The sequence below is a fragment of the Syngnathoides biaculeatus genome, chromosome 13 (genome assembly GCF_019802595.1).
Source record: "Syngnathoides biaculeatus isolate LvHL_M chromosome 13, ASM1980259v1, whole genome shotgun sequence".
Lineage (NCBI taxonomy): Eukaryota > Metazoa > Chordata > Actinopteri > Syngnathiformes > Syngnathidae > Syngnathoides > Syngnathoides biaculeatus.
The window spans coordinates 12,015,330-12,027,618 of NC_084652.1; the positions used below are offsets into that span (position 1 = coordinate 12,015,330).

A 12,289-nucleotide genomic window follows, 5' to 3' on the forward strand; every position below is an offset into this window, starting at 1 on the left:
ATGATGGTGAGATTACGCTAAAGTAAGTTTCTCTTTGAGAGAATTCAAAGCAACTGTTTGCAATTATGTTGATGCTAAAAATTATTTTGAAAAATTAGGACAAAACCGTTTGTCACAATTAGATGTAACTTTATATCAGATAATCATTAACTCTTCTTTGCAGCATAAATTGTTTAGCTTTAACATCTACCATACAAGAATATTCGTACATAAAAATAAGGGCATGCACTGACAGCTTAAGTGAGAAATTTAAAAAATAATGATCAATAGCTTTGGAAAAAAAAAAAAAAAGAACAGTGCTCCAAAAGTCACTTCCTTTCTATCACAGGGCTTAAATTCCAGCCCACACTGTCCCATGGCATCGGTGCGGGGGAGGAACCAAATGCAGGACTCTGAGACAAAGGCATAACGTCCAGTGGGTTTTATTGCAGAAGTAGTGTCCGCACATGGTAAGACAGTGCAAACTCAATGAAATGGAAAAATGCCCGTGACGTAAATTCCAACATAAATACATGGTTAATTAACATGCCGAATGCGGAACAGCTGTGACGAGTGCCAGAGGTGGCACCGCCCAGAGCGGTGACCGAGCCACGTCCCTCCTGGCATTGCTCCAGCCCCGCTCATGACACACACTCATGATAGATGAAATCCTTGACGTAACGAGCATATATTTATTTCATTATTTTTATACTGTTTATTCCAAGTACATGAAATGGAAAATATGTCAGTGGCTTTGACTGAATGTTGCAGGATTACAATTAGTTTGAACTGGCAGTGGTATGCTACATTAAATTAGCTAACGATGTTTACTTTCCCATTTATGTGCAGTTGTGTAACTCAAGCCTGTTGTTCTTTGCAATAAGCACATTGAACTTTCATTCTGTCTTTTCTGCACTCTTTCCTTCTGGCTGGCCCTTATTGTTCTGTATTAACAGTGCATACAGAAAAATAATCACAGCAAATCCCAGCAATTTAACAAAAAATCTGTAATATAACATTAGATATGCACGACAACAATCCACGAACAGGTGCAGCCACAAAAAGGGAAGCATGAGATGGTGAAGGACAAATGTATGGACTTCATTTTTTTAAATGCCCTGGTACGATATAATTTGGTCGGGTTCAGGGCTAAGAGCTTCAGCTTTGCAGTTTTTGTTGAAATATCATTCCCCTGTTCATGTCTTGGCAATTGACATTGGAGGAGTGTTGCAAAATTGTCTGCTGGCGATAGGTTCTTTTGTCCCAGACTACCACTCAACATGAGTTTGAGAACCTTTTTTTAGTTAAAACACTGCTCAAATATGTAGAACAATTTCTGCTGTTCATGCCATGTTCTCTCAAAACAGAATATATGACAAATATAGCAGAAGCCTGCTACTACAACCACAAAAAAAAAAAAAAAGAAAAACAACACCACCCAACCTCTAGAGCAGCGTCAACACAAAGCCAGGGAAAATCAATCTGAAGGGCTGCACCGGAACACATTGTTGGAGATCACAATTAAAAAAAATCTGATAAATTTGTGACAGTCAAATAGTTCTTACCAGCTTGATTGGTGGTTACGGAGACAGAGACACTCTGGGCGGCCCCAGCAGAACCACCCTGGGAGACCCCGTTGCGTGCTTGTACGATGAACGTATAGTGAGTGTGGGCTCTGAGCTCGCTCACCACCACCCGGGTGCCCCTCAGACCGGTCTGGTCTGGAGTGAAGAGCACGTCTGAGCTGCAAGGTTGGCACAGCTGAGGGCCTGAGGGAACTCTGGATGGATCTCTCTGATAGACGCTTCTCCCCATCTGGACTTCAGGTCCCACAATCCCTTGGTCAGACTGCATGTTCTGGCCGCCGTGCTGAGCGTCAGGCTGGGAGGCGCTCAAATTCCTGGGGATAAGTTTATCATCTGTCTGAGCGTAGCCCCCAGTTTGACAAACGAGACACTCCAGGCTGTAGCTGATGTCACTTCGACCTCCCAGCCGGCGTGGAGGGCTCCACTCCAGAACTACTGAGGTCTCGTTCACGACTGAAATCAGCTGCTGTGGAGCTGATGGGGGCTCTGATGAGGAGGAGAATGGAGAAATTAAAAGTTTTGCATGAAAGTTGAACACTCCCAAGGCTGCACAATTTGAAAAAAAAACTAAATGGCTCAAGCTTTTGTCTATTATGTCACTCAAGATGGCAATATATCGCAAGATCAGACTTTTTTCTGGCTCTTTTCAAAACAAATACCAACCACCAGAACCCAGAGAACAAAGCATATAAAAGAAAAATATACACAAAGACTCGAATCCAAAACAGTCAAAGTCCAGTGTCATAAAATATACTGTGATTTGATATTAATGTTAAGGTTGAGTGTTTTATTGGTTATGTTTCGGTATAAAAAATTTTTGTACCTGTCTGACAATTAAGAAATGATATGCCAGAGGTGAAACTGTGATAAAAATCATCTTCATATTTGTAAAGTTGAGTATCTACTACCTGCTATAACTATACAACATGTGTGTATGTTTGTATGAATGAATAGATGTTAAAATATAAATGATTCTTAAAATTTCTTCTGACCGGTAATAAACATTCAAACATGGCACACATTTAAATATATTTCTATCATTATGAGAAAGTCCCCCAGAACAGATAGTTTGTTTAGTAATGGATGTAGTAGAAATAAGAGGACAGAGGTTGTCTAGAATGCTGAAATTTTGAGGTTTTTTTGATGCGCTGCATTTTTTTGGGGGGGGGTGTTTTGTTTTTGTGATTTCGTGAACAACAGTTGTCATTTTTTCCCCCTCAAGCCAAGAATACCACATGATCCACATAGCCATAATTAAGTTTTACGACTGAGGTCTCCAACACAGGACTTCACTGAGAGGGTTGGATAAGCAGACAAGGAGAAAGAGAACATTTATTCACGTCAGAGTTCGAGATGCCGAACAGGATGTGGATGGTGGTTCAGTCATAGGTAATAGGATCACGGAACAAGAGTGCCATTTAGACAAGTGCGTGTCTGCCTCTGTTGGGTCTGAGCGAGGAGGAGAGGATGCATAGAGTTTGCTTCTCTTGGCAAGAAACGTGTTTTCCGAGTTTTAACGATAAGGCATTGTCTCGGCATGTTTTCCGTGATTACAACAAGTGGACCAATGTGTTTCCTTACGGGAACAGGCCATGGAGGGAGGGTCGCTGTCTGCTCGGAAGTATCCGGAATGGCAGTCACAAACCGTTGCCCCTTCTCGAAGTGAGTAGCTGTGTGGAGGACACTTTGAGCAACCTGCATCGGATGACCAGGATTTATAGAAACCAGTGGAACACGCTGCAGAGAGACACAAACAAACACAAGTCACACATCATAAGCTAATGGAAATCATTTTGTCTTTGGGTCATCCAAAGTTGAAATCCATTCACACGTTTTTGAATTGCAGTATGTCTGTGTTACAAAAATAATCCAGAGAACAAATCAAAGCGAATGACCAAATTACGCAGGTAGAAATGTAATCGGTCCCATGGAGGCTTAGGCCGCCAGTGTAGCATTTTGAAGCAGCACTGATGTGCCAGCAGTTTCCTGCAGCTAATCATCACTGATCATCAGTGAAGCTGTTAATACTCGAGGAAAGACAGCAATGCGCCAGCTAAATCAAGCAGAGACACAAGACCGCCGGCGAGCTACGTGCTCACTCCGGAAGCACGAAAACATGAACACAGCAAATGTTTTTTTGGGAGAAGGATATTTAGAAAACACTAAGTTGTTTCAAAAGTGTACTTTTTTTTTTACCGATGAAACTCTGACATGGGAAAATACCAGTACATATTTTGAGCGTAGGAAGTCGGATAAACAGCAACTTTGGAGGGAAAATATAGCGCTATGGGGTACATTAGAGTACATCAGCCTTTCATCCAAAATCAAATTATGTACAGTAATTTGTTTTGCTAATTGACATGCAGGCACAGTGTTTCTTGGCCACTGATTCAAGTCTGTTGAAGTGAGGCCTCGTCTGTTATGTTCTGTTTATTAATAATTTATGTGAACAAGGTGCATCAGAAAAGTTTCAGGACTGGTGTCACAACAAGATATATTTCAAATCCAGACAAAAACCTACGTGAATTTCTATTAGGAGTAATCCCTCTGGATTCTAACGCACTTTCCAAGTCTTCACTGTCATGCGTTTATTTACTCCTGGAAGAATTCTTCCAAAATCCACTGCAGCACTGCCATCTTGATGACTTCCATGCTTTCCAAATGGGTCACCTTGGTGACCCCCTTGAGTTTGGGCAAGAGGAAAAAAAAAAAAAAAAATCACAAATAGCTAGGTTGGGTGAGTATGAAGGTAGCTTTAGTATGGCCATGATCTCCTTGGCCAGGAAGTGTCAGATGCTCATGACATTGCGAGCAGGCATTTTCTACTGCCACAACTATTGTGTCTTCTCGGTTCGCCGTCCAGTCCATAACTGAAGGGCAAATCTCATTGTAGAATTTATCTTTTGTGACATCAGTCCTGGTACCTTTCTGACACACTGTGTATATTGTAGATATTATGGAAATCCAAAATTCATAAATGTATTTTGAAAGTTTGGCTCATGGTGATTTTTTTAATGTGCATCCATCTGGTTGAGCAATCCACTCTAAATAGAATTTGAAGTACAGTAGGTCTTTTGTCTCAACATTTGCTCAAAAAAAAAAATCTGATTTGTATTCAAAAGCAAAAAAAAAAAAAAAAAAAGCATTATTGCTAGAACAGAAACGTCTCAGGAAGTTAGAAGGAGTAAACAGTGGATGTCCACTTCCTTTCATCGGTCCTAATTTTGTTAGCTCTGTGGTATTACGTTTCCTATTGATGTGTGAAAGGGGTGTAGAAATTGTCTATTCTCTTTAATGCGATAGAAAATGCTGAATTTTGCATAGTTCAGGAGAAACTTTGGAAGAAGAAAGACCGATGTGAAGTGATGCAATAGTCGGCCTTGTTTGCCGCCACTTGGTTCAAGTTTGTGTTTGTCCTTGAAAGGACGTCTCCACACGACACCTGTAATTTATCGCTTGTGTGTCTTTATAATCCTGGTGGAGCAATGACATCCCAACCTGCAAGGAATATAATCACAAGTGACTCGGACCAAATGACCCTTGACCCGTCATACAGTTCCCTTTTGTCTTCCATATTGACCAGTCAGAAAGGCCAGACAATAAGATAATTGACATCAGGAAACGTCTTTGCGCCACCGCCTCGTAAAGACAACCTTGAGAGAGTTTTCTAAATGGTAACGACGGGAGACATTTTGACTTTTCAGTGAACACTCCAATGAAATTAAGCCTCAAATGCAATACTAACAACCCACACAAGCATAAGTGACATTTACAGGGGAGAAGAAATGCATAAAGAGGGGAGGGACTCTCCATGCTGTGAATTGAGGGGTTTGTGCATTGACAGGGCAACAAAGGAGTAAATGAGAGCGTAATTATCCATCTTGACATCCACTAGTGAAGCCAATGAGATTGGAGAGCATGGGACAATTTGATTCTCTTTTGAATTCCTGAGGGAAAATCCTCAATTTCTCTCCATTGCAATCATTCACCTTTTTTCATCATCACATCATATTCATCTTTCCTGGTGCTCAACCATCCCACGACTCCAGAGATGGAGACATCCCGGTGGAAGAGGGAAGAGATAACGGAAGAATTGTGCGCGTGTGCTTTATGACACTCGTGAGTGGATGAGAGGGAGGAAGTCTTGACTCACACCGACCATCCTGTCCCATCTGTGTGAGCCTCCCTGGATTTACCCTTTCACACACCCGCTTGCCCTCCCTTTCAGACTTTTCACAACCTCCTTATTCGCTTCCTGCACATTTTTTCCTACACGACCTCCTTTTATCACGCCGAGAATCGCTGAGAAGTGGATATGAACGTGCACCAGACAACGAGCAACGCCAGCTTTTATAGCGTATATTGATGCCAATTTAAACGAGCCCGCACACAATGCCGTTCTCTAAATTCATTAACATAAATCCAATAAAACAATAAAGATAAAATACAGCGCGAGAAAGTAAACAGCAGAATGAGGAAAACAGAGGGGTGAACAGACAAGAGGAAAGTTCGGGAGCTGCCGAGGATTTGCGGGTTGATTACAGGACTCAACGGGGGTCTGCTGGGGGTGGGGGTTGGGGGCACCACGGCATCTTTGTCTATATCCAATCACACGTCCCTTTCTCCAGCACTGAGGTCAGAAAGAATGAGGGAGGACAAGAAAGAAAGAAAAGCATTTGAAACCCTAAACCTCCGTCAGCATCCTCTCATTCTCCCTTTCTCCCTGCTGTCTGTCGGCTTTTTTGTGACCTTTTGCTGCAGTTTCCAAGTGTGTGAGTGTGTGTGTATGGGTGGTGGTGGTGGTGGTGTGGTGGTGGTGGTGGGGGGGGGGGGGTTTGACCTGGAATGAGTGCTCATGTGGATGTCATTACCCCACCGTGAACCTTTATGCTCCTGAGAGTGAGTGTACAACCCTCATGTTGAATTGCTGTAGTATCAACACAAAGTACATCATTGTTCCATTAGGCATATCGGGGTTTATCACTAAGATCTGCTTTTGGAATCCTTAACACGTAAAAGGATAGCAAGAATATATACATATGAGACACCTTAGAAACTTGCTCAACAGAAATAACCTAAACAGCTGGTTGACACCTGGTTTAAAATAGAAGAAAATATTGAGGTTGCTGCTCCAGCATATAGGCTCTCACACTTTGGAAGACTGACTTTGGAGTGTGTCTGTAGATTTCTTTTGTCCATTAATCCAGAAGAACATTTGTTCCAGAAAAGTAATCAGGGGTCAACTGAAGGGTCTCACGGCATAACCTCTTACTAACTGATTAGGATGTATGGTCCCATGAGGTTTGTCCAAGTAACGTATGATTACAAATGATTTTCAAAGCCAATAAAAGTATCCCTGCAGGGAACTTCAGGCAAAAAAAAAGGTTTTATATATTTCTCATGCGATGCACTGAATCTGTAACAAGCGAACTGTGATATGGTGAAAGGTTACTGTATGAACAGTATGTAGCGTGTTTTGTGAAGTTGCTATGAGTGTGAAGGCTTATTTTCAATGGCGTGTTCAGAAAAAAAATCATAGATGAATCAACTAGGTACGTATATGCCTGGAAGGAAATCAACTCTTCTCAAATCATCACCTTTTAATTGACAAATGTTTGGGCTTCTCGCTCTGATTCATAATTGGTGCCAGTAAATGGTAACATGAGAACTGGTCCCTCCCACATGTATTGTTACAGCCCAACACTGAACAGTAATTCACAATTTTTCAAATTTGTCTGTTCAAACACTCCAGAAGCAAAACCATGTGTCCAAGTCCAACATGGGAGCTGCGAGCATGTCCAGGGGTGAGTGCTGTGATGGGAAAACTTTCTGTTGGACCCTAATTGTTTTGCGTATGGTACATTCAGAGGCCACGGAGTCGACATTTTCTGCATTTTTACTTTTCTCTCATGTTTATATACAGTAGATGCAAAAGTTTGACGTCAATGCATTCTTAATGTATACCAGATACACATAAGCAAAACAGTCATCACATGCCGGATACAAGTGGTGGAACAAAGATGTCTACAGACTGAAGAACCTTACTCGGAGAAAATATAGAACGAAGCAAAGATTTTCAAGATAAAAAAAAAGGTGAGGAGAAATAGAAAGTGGGGGAGGGGCGTAGGGATGAAGACAAGTAGGAGAAGGTGCCCTTTGATTACGATCAGCATTGTCGACACTTACATATGCATTCTTCTGCTTTCTAAAATGCAAATGTGTCCTGTTGCAAATGCGACTGAGGGCCCTGTTGGCGCACTGTATGCATGAAAGCATGTGTGTGCGTGCTTCTGTTGAACCCGTATCATCTGTCAACAAACACTTGTCCCCACCCGGCGGAAGGTTTAGGTGCAGGAAGTAGTTCTCTGTCTGACACCTGTCTGAGTGATGGATGATGAGAGGTGGGAGGGACAGATTGATGGATGGATGGATGGACGCAGTGATGGACCCCCACTTGAGAAGGAGGCACACTGTTAATCACAGAGGTCATGCCCTTTTAATTACAACCTACAGAATGCAGGAGGAAGAACATGATTCTTATCATTTCTGTACACTGTACGCACTCCTGCAACCTGTAGCCATCATGCCAGACTTAGTTGGCCAAATTTAAAAACTGGTAGTTTGAAGCAAAATGCATGCCCTGCCCAAAGCCAACAGTACGGACATTAGCATGTGAAAGGGGGTTCTACAACAATGACCCTCGCACACCCTAGCCTCCCTCCTCTCTGTCACACAAAGATCAACCTTCCAGTACCACCCGCCACCCCCCATGACCGTGGATCAGGGAGTTGGGAAAGAGAAAGAAAGGATAATGAGAGACAGAGAGAGTGCAGCTTGTTCTGATGCCAGAGGGCTCCAGAAGGCCTGACTGGTGGTGCTGGTAAAGCTCTTCTATGTTAACCTGAGAGAGGGACACGAGAACACACATATGATTGTGGTGGAGGAATGCAAACTCTTACACCCCCATCACCGGATTAACAAATACTTGTGCCATTCTGGTCTCTTTCCCTACTCTGGCACTTACCATACAGTATGCCCACACATATACACCAACAATAAACACTCTTCTCCTCCTACACACACACACACACACACACACACACACACACACACATACTCCTGTAGGCATTGCTGGGCAGTGTTCCAAGCACCAAATCAGCAATCCAAAACCATTTTGTGGCCAAAATGCAATGCGATAATTAAAGGGGGAATGTTCAATACGGTATTCATAGGCTCATCTGCTCTCTCTCTCTCTTTCTCTCTCTCTCTCAAGGCCCTTTTCCACTAGCCTACACAAAATTGCCACAAAATAGGTGCATCAGCTCCGCAATGGTAGATCTGGCTTTGAGAGAGGGACTGCCACACTGCCAGTACAGGGGTATAAAGTTTCAGACTTGTTCGGGACAGCTGTGCTGAAAGCAATATCCCTATCTGAAAAAATGTTGTCACCTATCTAATTCTTGTCTGATATGAGGATGCTGTGTTACTGTGTGAAAGCAGACTGCCGCTGGGTTCAGTGTCAAAATTAAAAGACGGCTTATTTTCCTTTCTGCTATGGCGTAGTGATGCGGCTCCATTGCTGGAAGCCTCTTTCACATAGCCCCTTTTTCCCCGTCTGTCTTTCTGTCGTCTCACTCCATTTTCTATCTGCTGTCGACGAGACACTGCAGGTGCGCTGGAAAGAGGCACAAGCATGAAATCTGTCTCGATGGTGGGGATTGGGAATGCAGAGACTGTACACAAAGAGGCATTCCAAGCCTCCCAGGCAGTGAGCGGCCCCGGGCAGCATCAGAAAGCCAAAAGCAAGGAGGAGGGGGGACGGGACATCAGAGTGAGACAAAAAGCAGGAGGCTCTGCTTTCATTCTCCAGCTATTCCCCATTTCAAATTCTCCCTGTTGTTTCTCTTGCGCTCGCCTCGCGTCTCTCCGCCCTCGTTTCCGATCTTTCCAGACGGATCGCAGCTGTCAAACTTTTGACGACTTCATCTCGCTCGGTCGTGACCCTGCACTCTGCCTGTTTGGAAATGTATGCACGGCTGTCAGTCACGAGTGTTTGACGTCTTCATCGGGCTCAGTCATGACCTCAGTCTTAACCGGGGGTGTAAAAAAAAGAGGGGGAGTTCCTGCCCTCTTGTGTTTCTCTACTCGTCTCCTTTGCACCCGATGACGACCCCCTCTGGCGGGGGAGGGGCCGCTCTGCCTTCTGCTGTCACTGGCCCTTTTTCAAAATCCCTATCTCGCCATTCAACATCTAATCCCTTCTTCCTTTCCACATCTTCTCTTATTATCCACGTCACTTTATATCAATAGTGAAAACAAGCGTTTAGCATTTCACCAAACTGGCTGAGTTTGCTCTTGTTTCAGTCATCAGAACCAGTCTGGGAATAGAACATTTGGAACAGCAAGATGGATTAGCATAAACATAGTATGCATAGTGTAAGAAGCAGAGTATATGTTCCATCAAGTAGTCAACCACGGTTAATACACCATAGCTCTTTGTTTGCTTACACTGTCATTACCAAGGTTGGTTTAGAATATGGTCAACTTAACCTGAAGATAATATACAGTATGCGATAATACACAGATATTTCCATCAATTGGAGCAGATCGATCTAAATTTGATTAATAATATGACCTATTTATATTATAAGAATATAATATACGGAGCTATGTGGAGATTGACTTGGTCTGTCTAAAATTTTCCACTTCATGCCTCTGATTGACTCCTTTGTTGTTTCATCGGTTCTCATTAGGTTCACAACATCTTTCTTTAAGTTGACCTACAACATGTTTTTCTGTAGATGTTTGAGCTCATTTCACTGGATAATCAATTAACATTAGCGAGTCAGTCCTAGAAGAAGCCATGCAAACCCAAGCCATTACATTGCCTCCAATGTGTTGAGATAATTTGTTCGGAACATGAGTGGATACTTTTTTTCCCCTTTGACATTTTGGCCTTTCCATCACTTCAGTAAAGGCTAATATTGGTCTCAATAATCCCCCAAACTTTTTCTGAGCCTCTTCTTTGTAAATTTTGCAAACCTCATCCTGGCCTCCATATTCTTTCTGCTAATGAGTGGTTTGATTCCTCTGTAAACAGTAGATTGTGATTCCTTCACTCCTAGACTCTGTACCTTGTTTTTGGTTCTTTTTTACAGTTTTAACTCATTTTATTTTTCTGTAATTTTTGCTGTTGTCTTGCCTTGAGCAACCTCTTCAACATATTACTTGGTACACCTGTGGTTTATTTCTTCTTCGGGGCATGTCCAAGCCAAATGATTTTATTGGCAATGGCCAACGTTTGTGTAATGGCTCTGCTTGATTTCCCATCTTATCTCACCTCTAACCAGGCATTGCCTGAATCTAAAATTGATCGTATAAACATTTAGTGCTATTTATTGTTGGAATAATCAACGTTAGCTTGGACACTCAACACACCAGGGCAACAAAGCACACCGGTCAGTCGCATGAGCCAGTACTTTTGCTTACATGAAGCACAGTTTGAGTCAAACAAATATGCTATCTTCAAAGTTATGCATCAGATCCAGACAAGTAAAGGTTGAAATGTTAATCTCTTGTCTCATTTTCACATTTTGCTCATGTTCAGGTTCATCGATACAGCATAAACGGTAGTGCCTTTCAATGTTTAACATTCAATCATCGGACAAGAGATTCTGTATTTGAATTTTTTTTTTATATCTTCATTAAGCGGCTAAATGAAAAGTAAAATGTAAGAATAACAATGTACTGGATAAATTTTTATCCAATACATTGTTATTCTTGCATTCAATGACTACTCTGCCAAGGCATGAGCAATCATTTGAAGAATAATGGCTGTGATGTGAAACACAAAATAATGGCCCGCAGCCCAAAGCTGTGCCTGTCTTGACCAACAATTGAGTGGTTTTAGAATGTTTCATAATCTATGTGAAGAATAACAAAGTGCATCGTTCGGTGGAAAAACTTTGGGCAACGCAGAAACAACATTGGTGCCTTTTGCTCCATTTTGCATTTTCAAAACAGAATGGTACTCTCAATAAGAGCCTTTTTTTTTTAGAAGTTGGTTCTCAGTTAAATTGTATATTTTATAAATGGGGAATATTACAAAACGAACCATTATGCACTCCAGTTCAATTTGCTCAAGCAAAGCTCCTTACAGCCTGTGAAAGAACTTGCGGGTATGTCGCACAACACGCTCTGCTAGAAGTACACTTGAAGTAGCAGGTGTCTTTTAGCCTGTCTCTTACACTGACAAAACACGGGCGCGAAGATGAAAAAAGAAAAAAAAATATCCAAAACCTTTTGACCCTGACTACGGGTGGGAAAAGAGAACGTCTAAATCTCCTCTCCAGCGACCCCTCCCCTTGTTCCCTTGCCGCACCACTGCAAACTTAAAATGGGAGAAGGTGCCCGTCCGACGCTGCGGGGTCAGCGACTCCTACACTGCAGCGACATTTGCTATTCACACGGACTTTGATGGATTCTCAGCCAGGCGAGCTGAGGCTGGCCAGCTCGCTGACAGGCGGCGAGAGGAGAGGCAGGAAGAGAGAGCGCGGCCGACAGATAGATGGCACTTCACATCTGCTCCAGGTTCAATAGAGTCAAGGGTCCCCCCTAAATCTTGTAGAGGAGAAACATCTTTCAGACCTCAGGATCCACCCTGTAAACCTCCTTCCTCCTTTCAGAGGGAACCAACAGGGTAAGCGGGGTGAAGGTCTTTAAGA

The 12,289-nt window shown here is 42.6% G+C and overlaps 1 protein-coding gene across 5 annotated transcripts in view; it reads right to left on the reverse strand.

Annotated features, from left to right (window-relative positions):
- The window catches only part of LOC133511288 (ephrin type-A receptor 4-like), a 45,210-nt gene that overhangs the window by 13,260 nt on the left and 19,661 nt on the right, over nt 1-12,289 (reverse strand). For all 5 annotated transcript variants that reach the window (XM_061840063.1, XM_061840061.1, XM_061840062.1 and 2 more), the window contains 2 exons: nt 3,147-3,302; nt 1,545-2,051 (listed from right to left, as the gene is read on the reverse strand). In XM_061840063.1, coding sequence (XP_061696047.1) covers nt 1,545-2,051; nt 3,147-3,302 — 663 coding nt within the window. The remainder of the gene's footprint in view (nt 1-1,544; nt 2,052-3,146; nt 3,303-12,289) is intronic.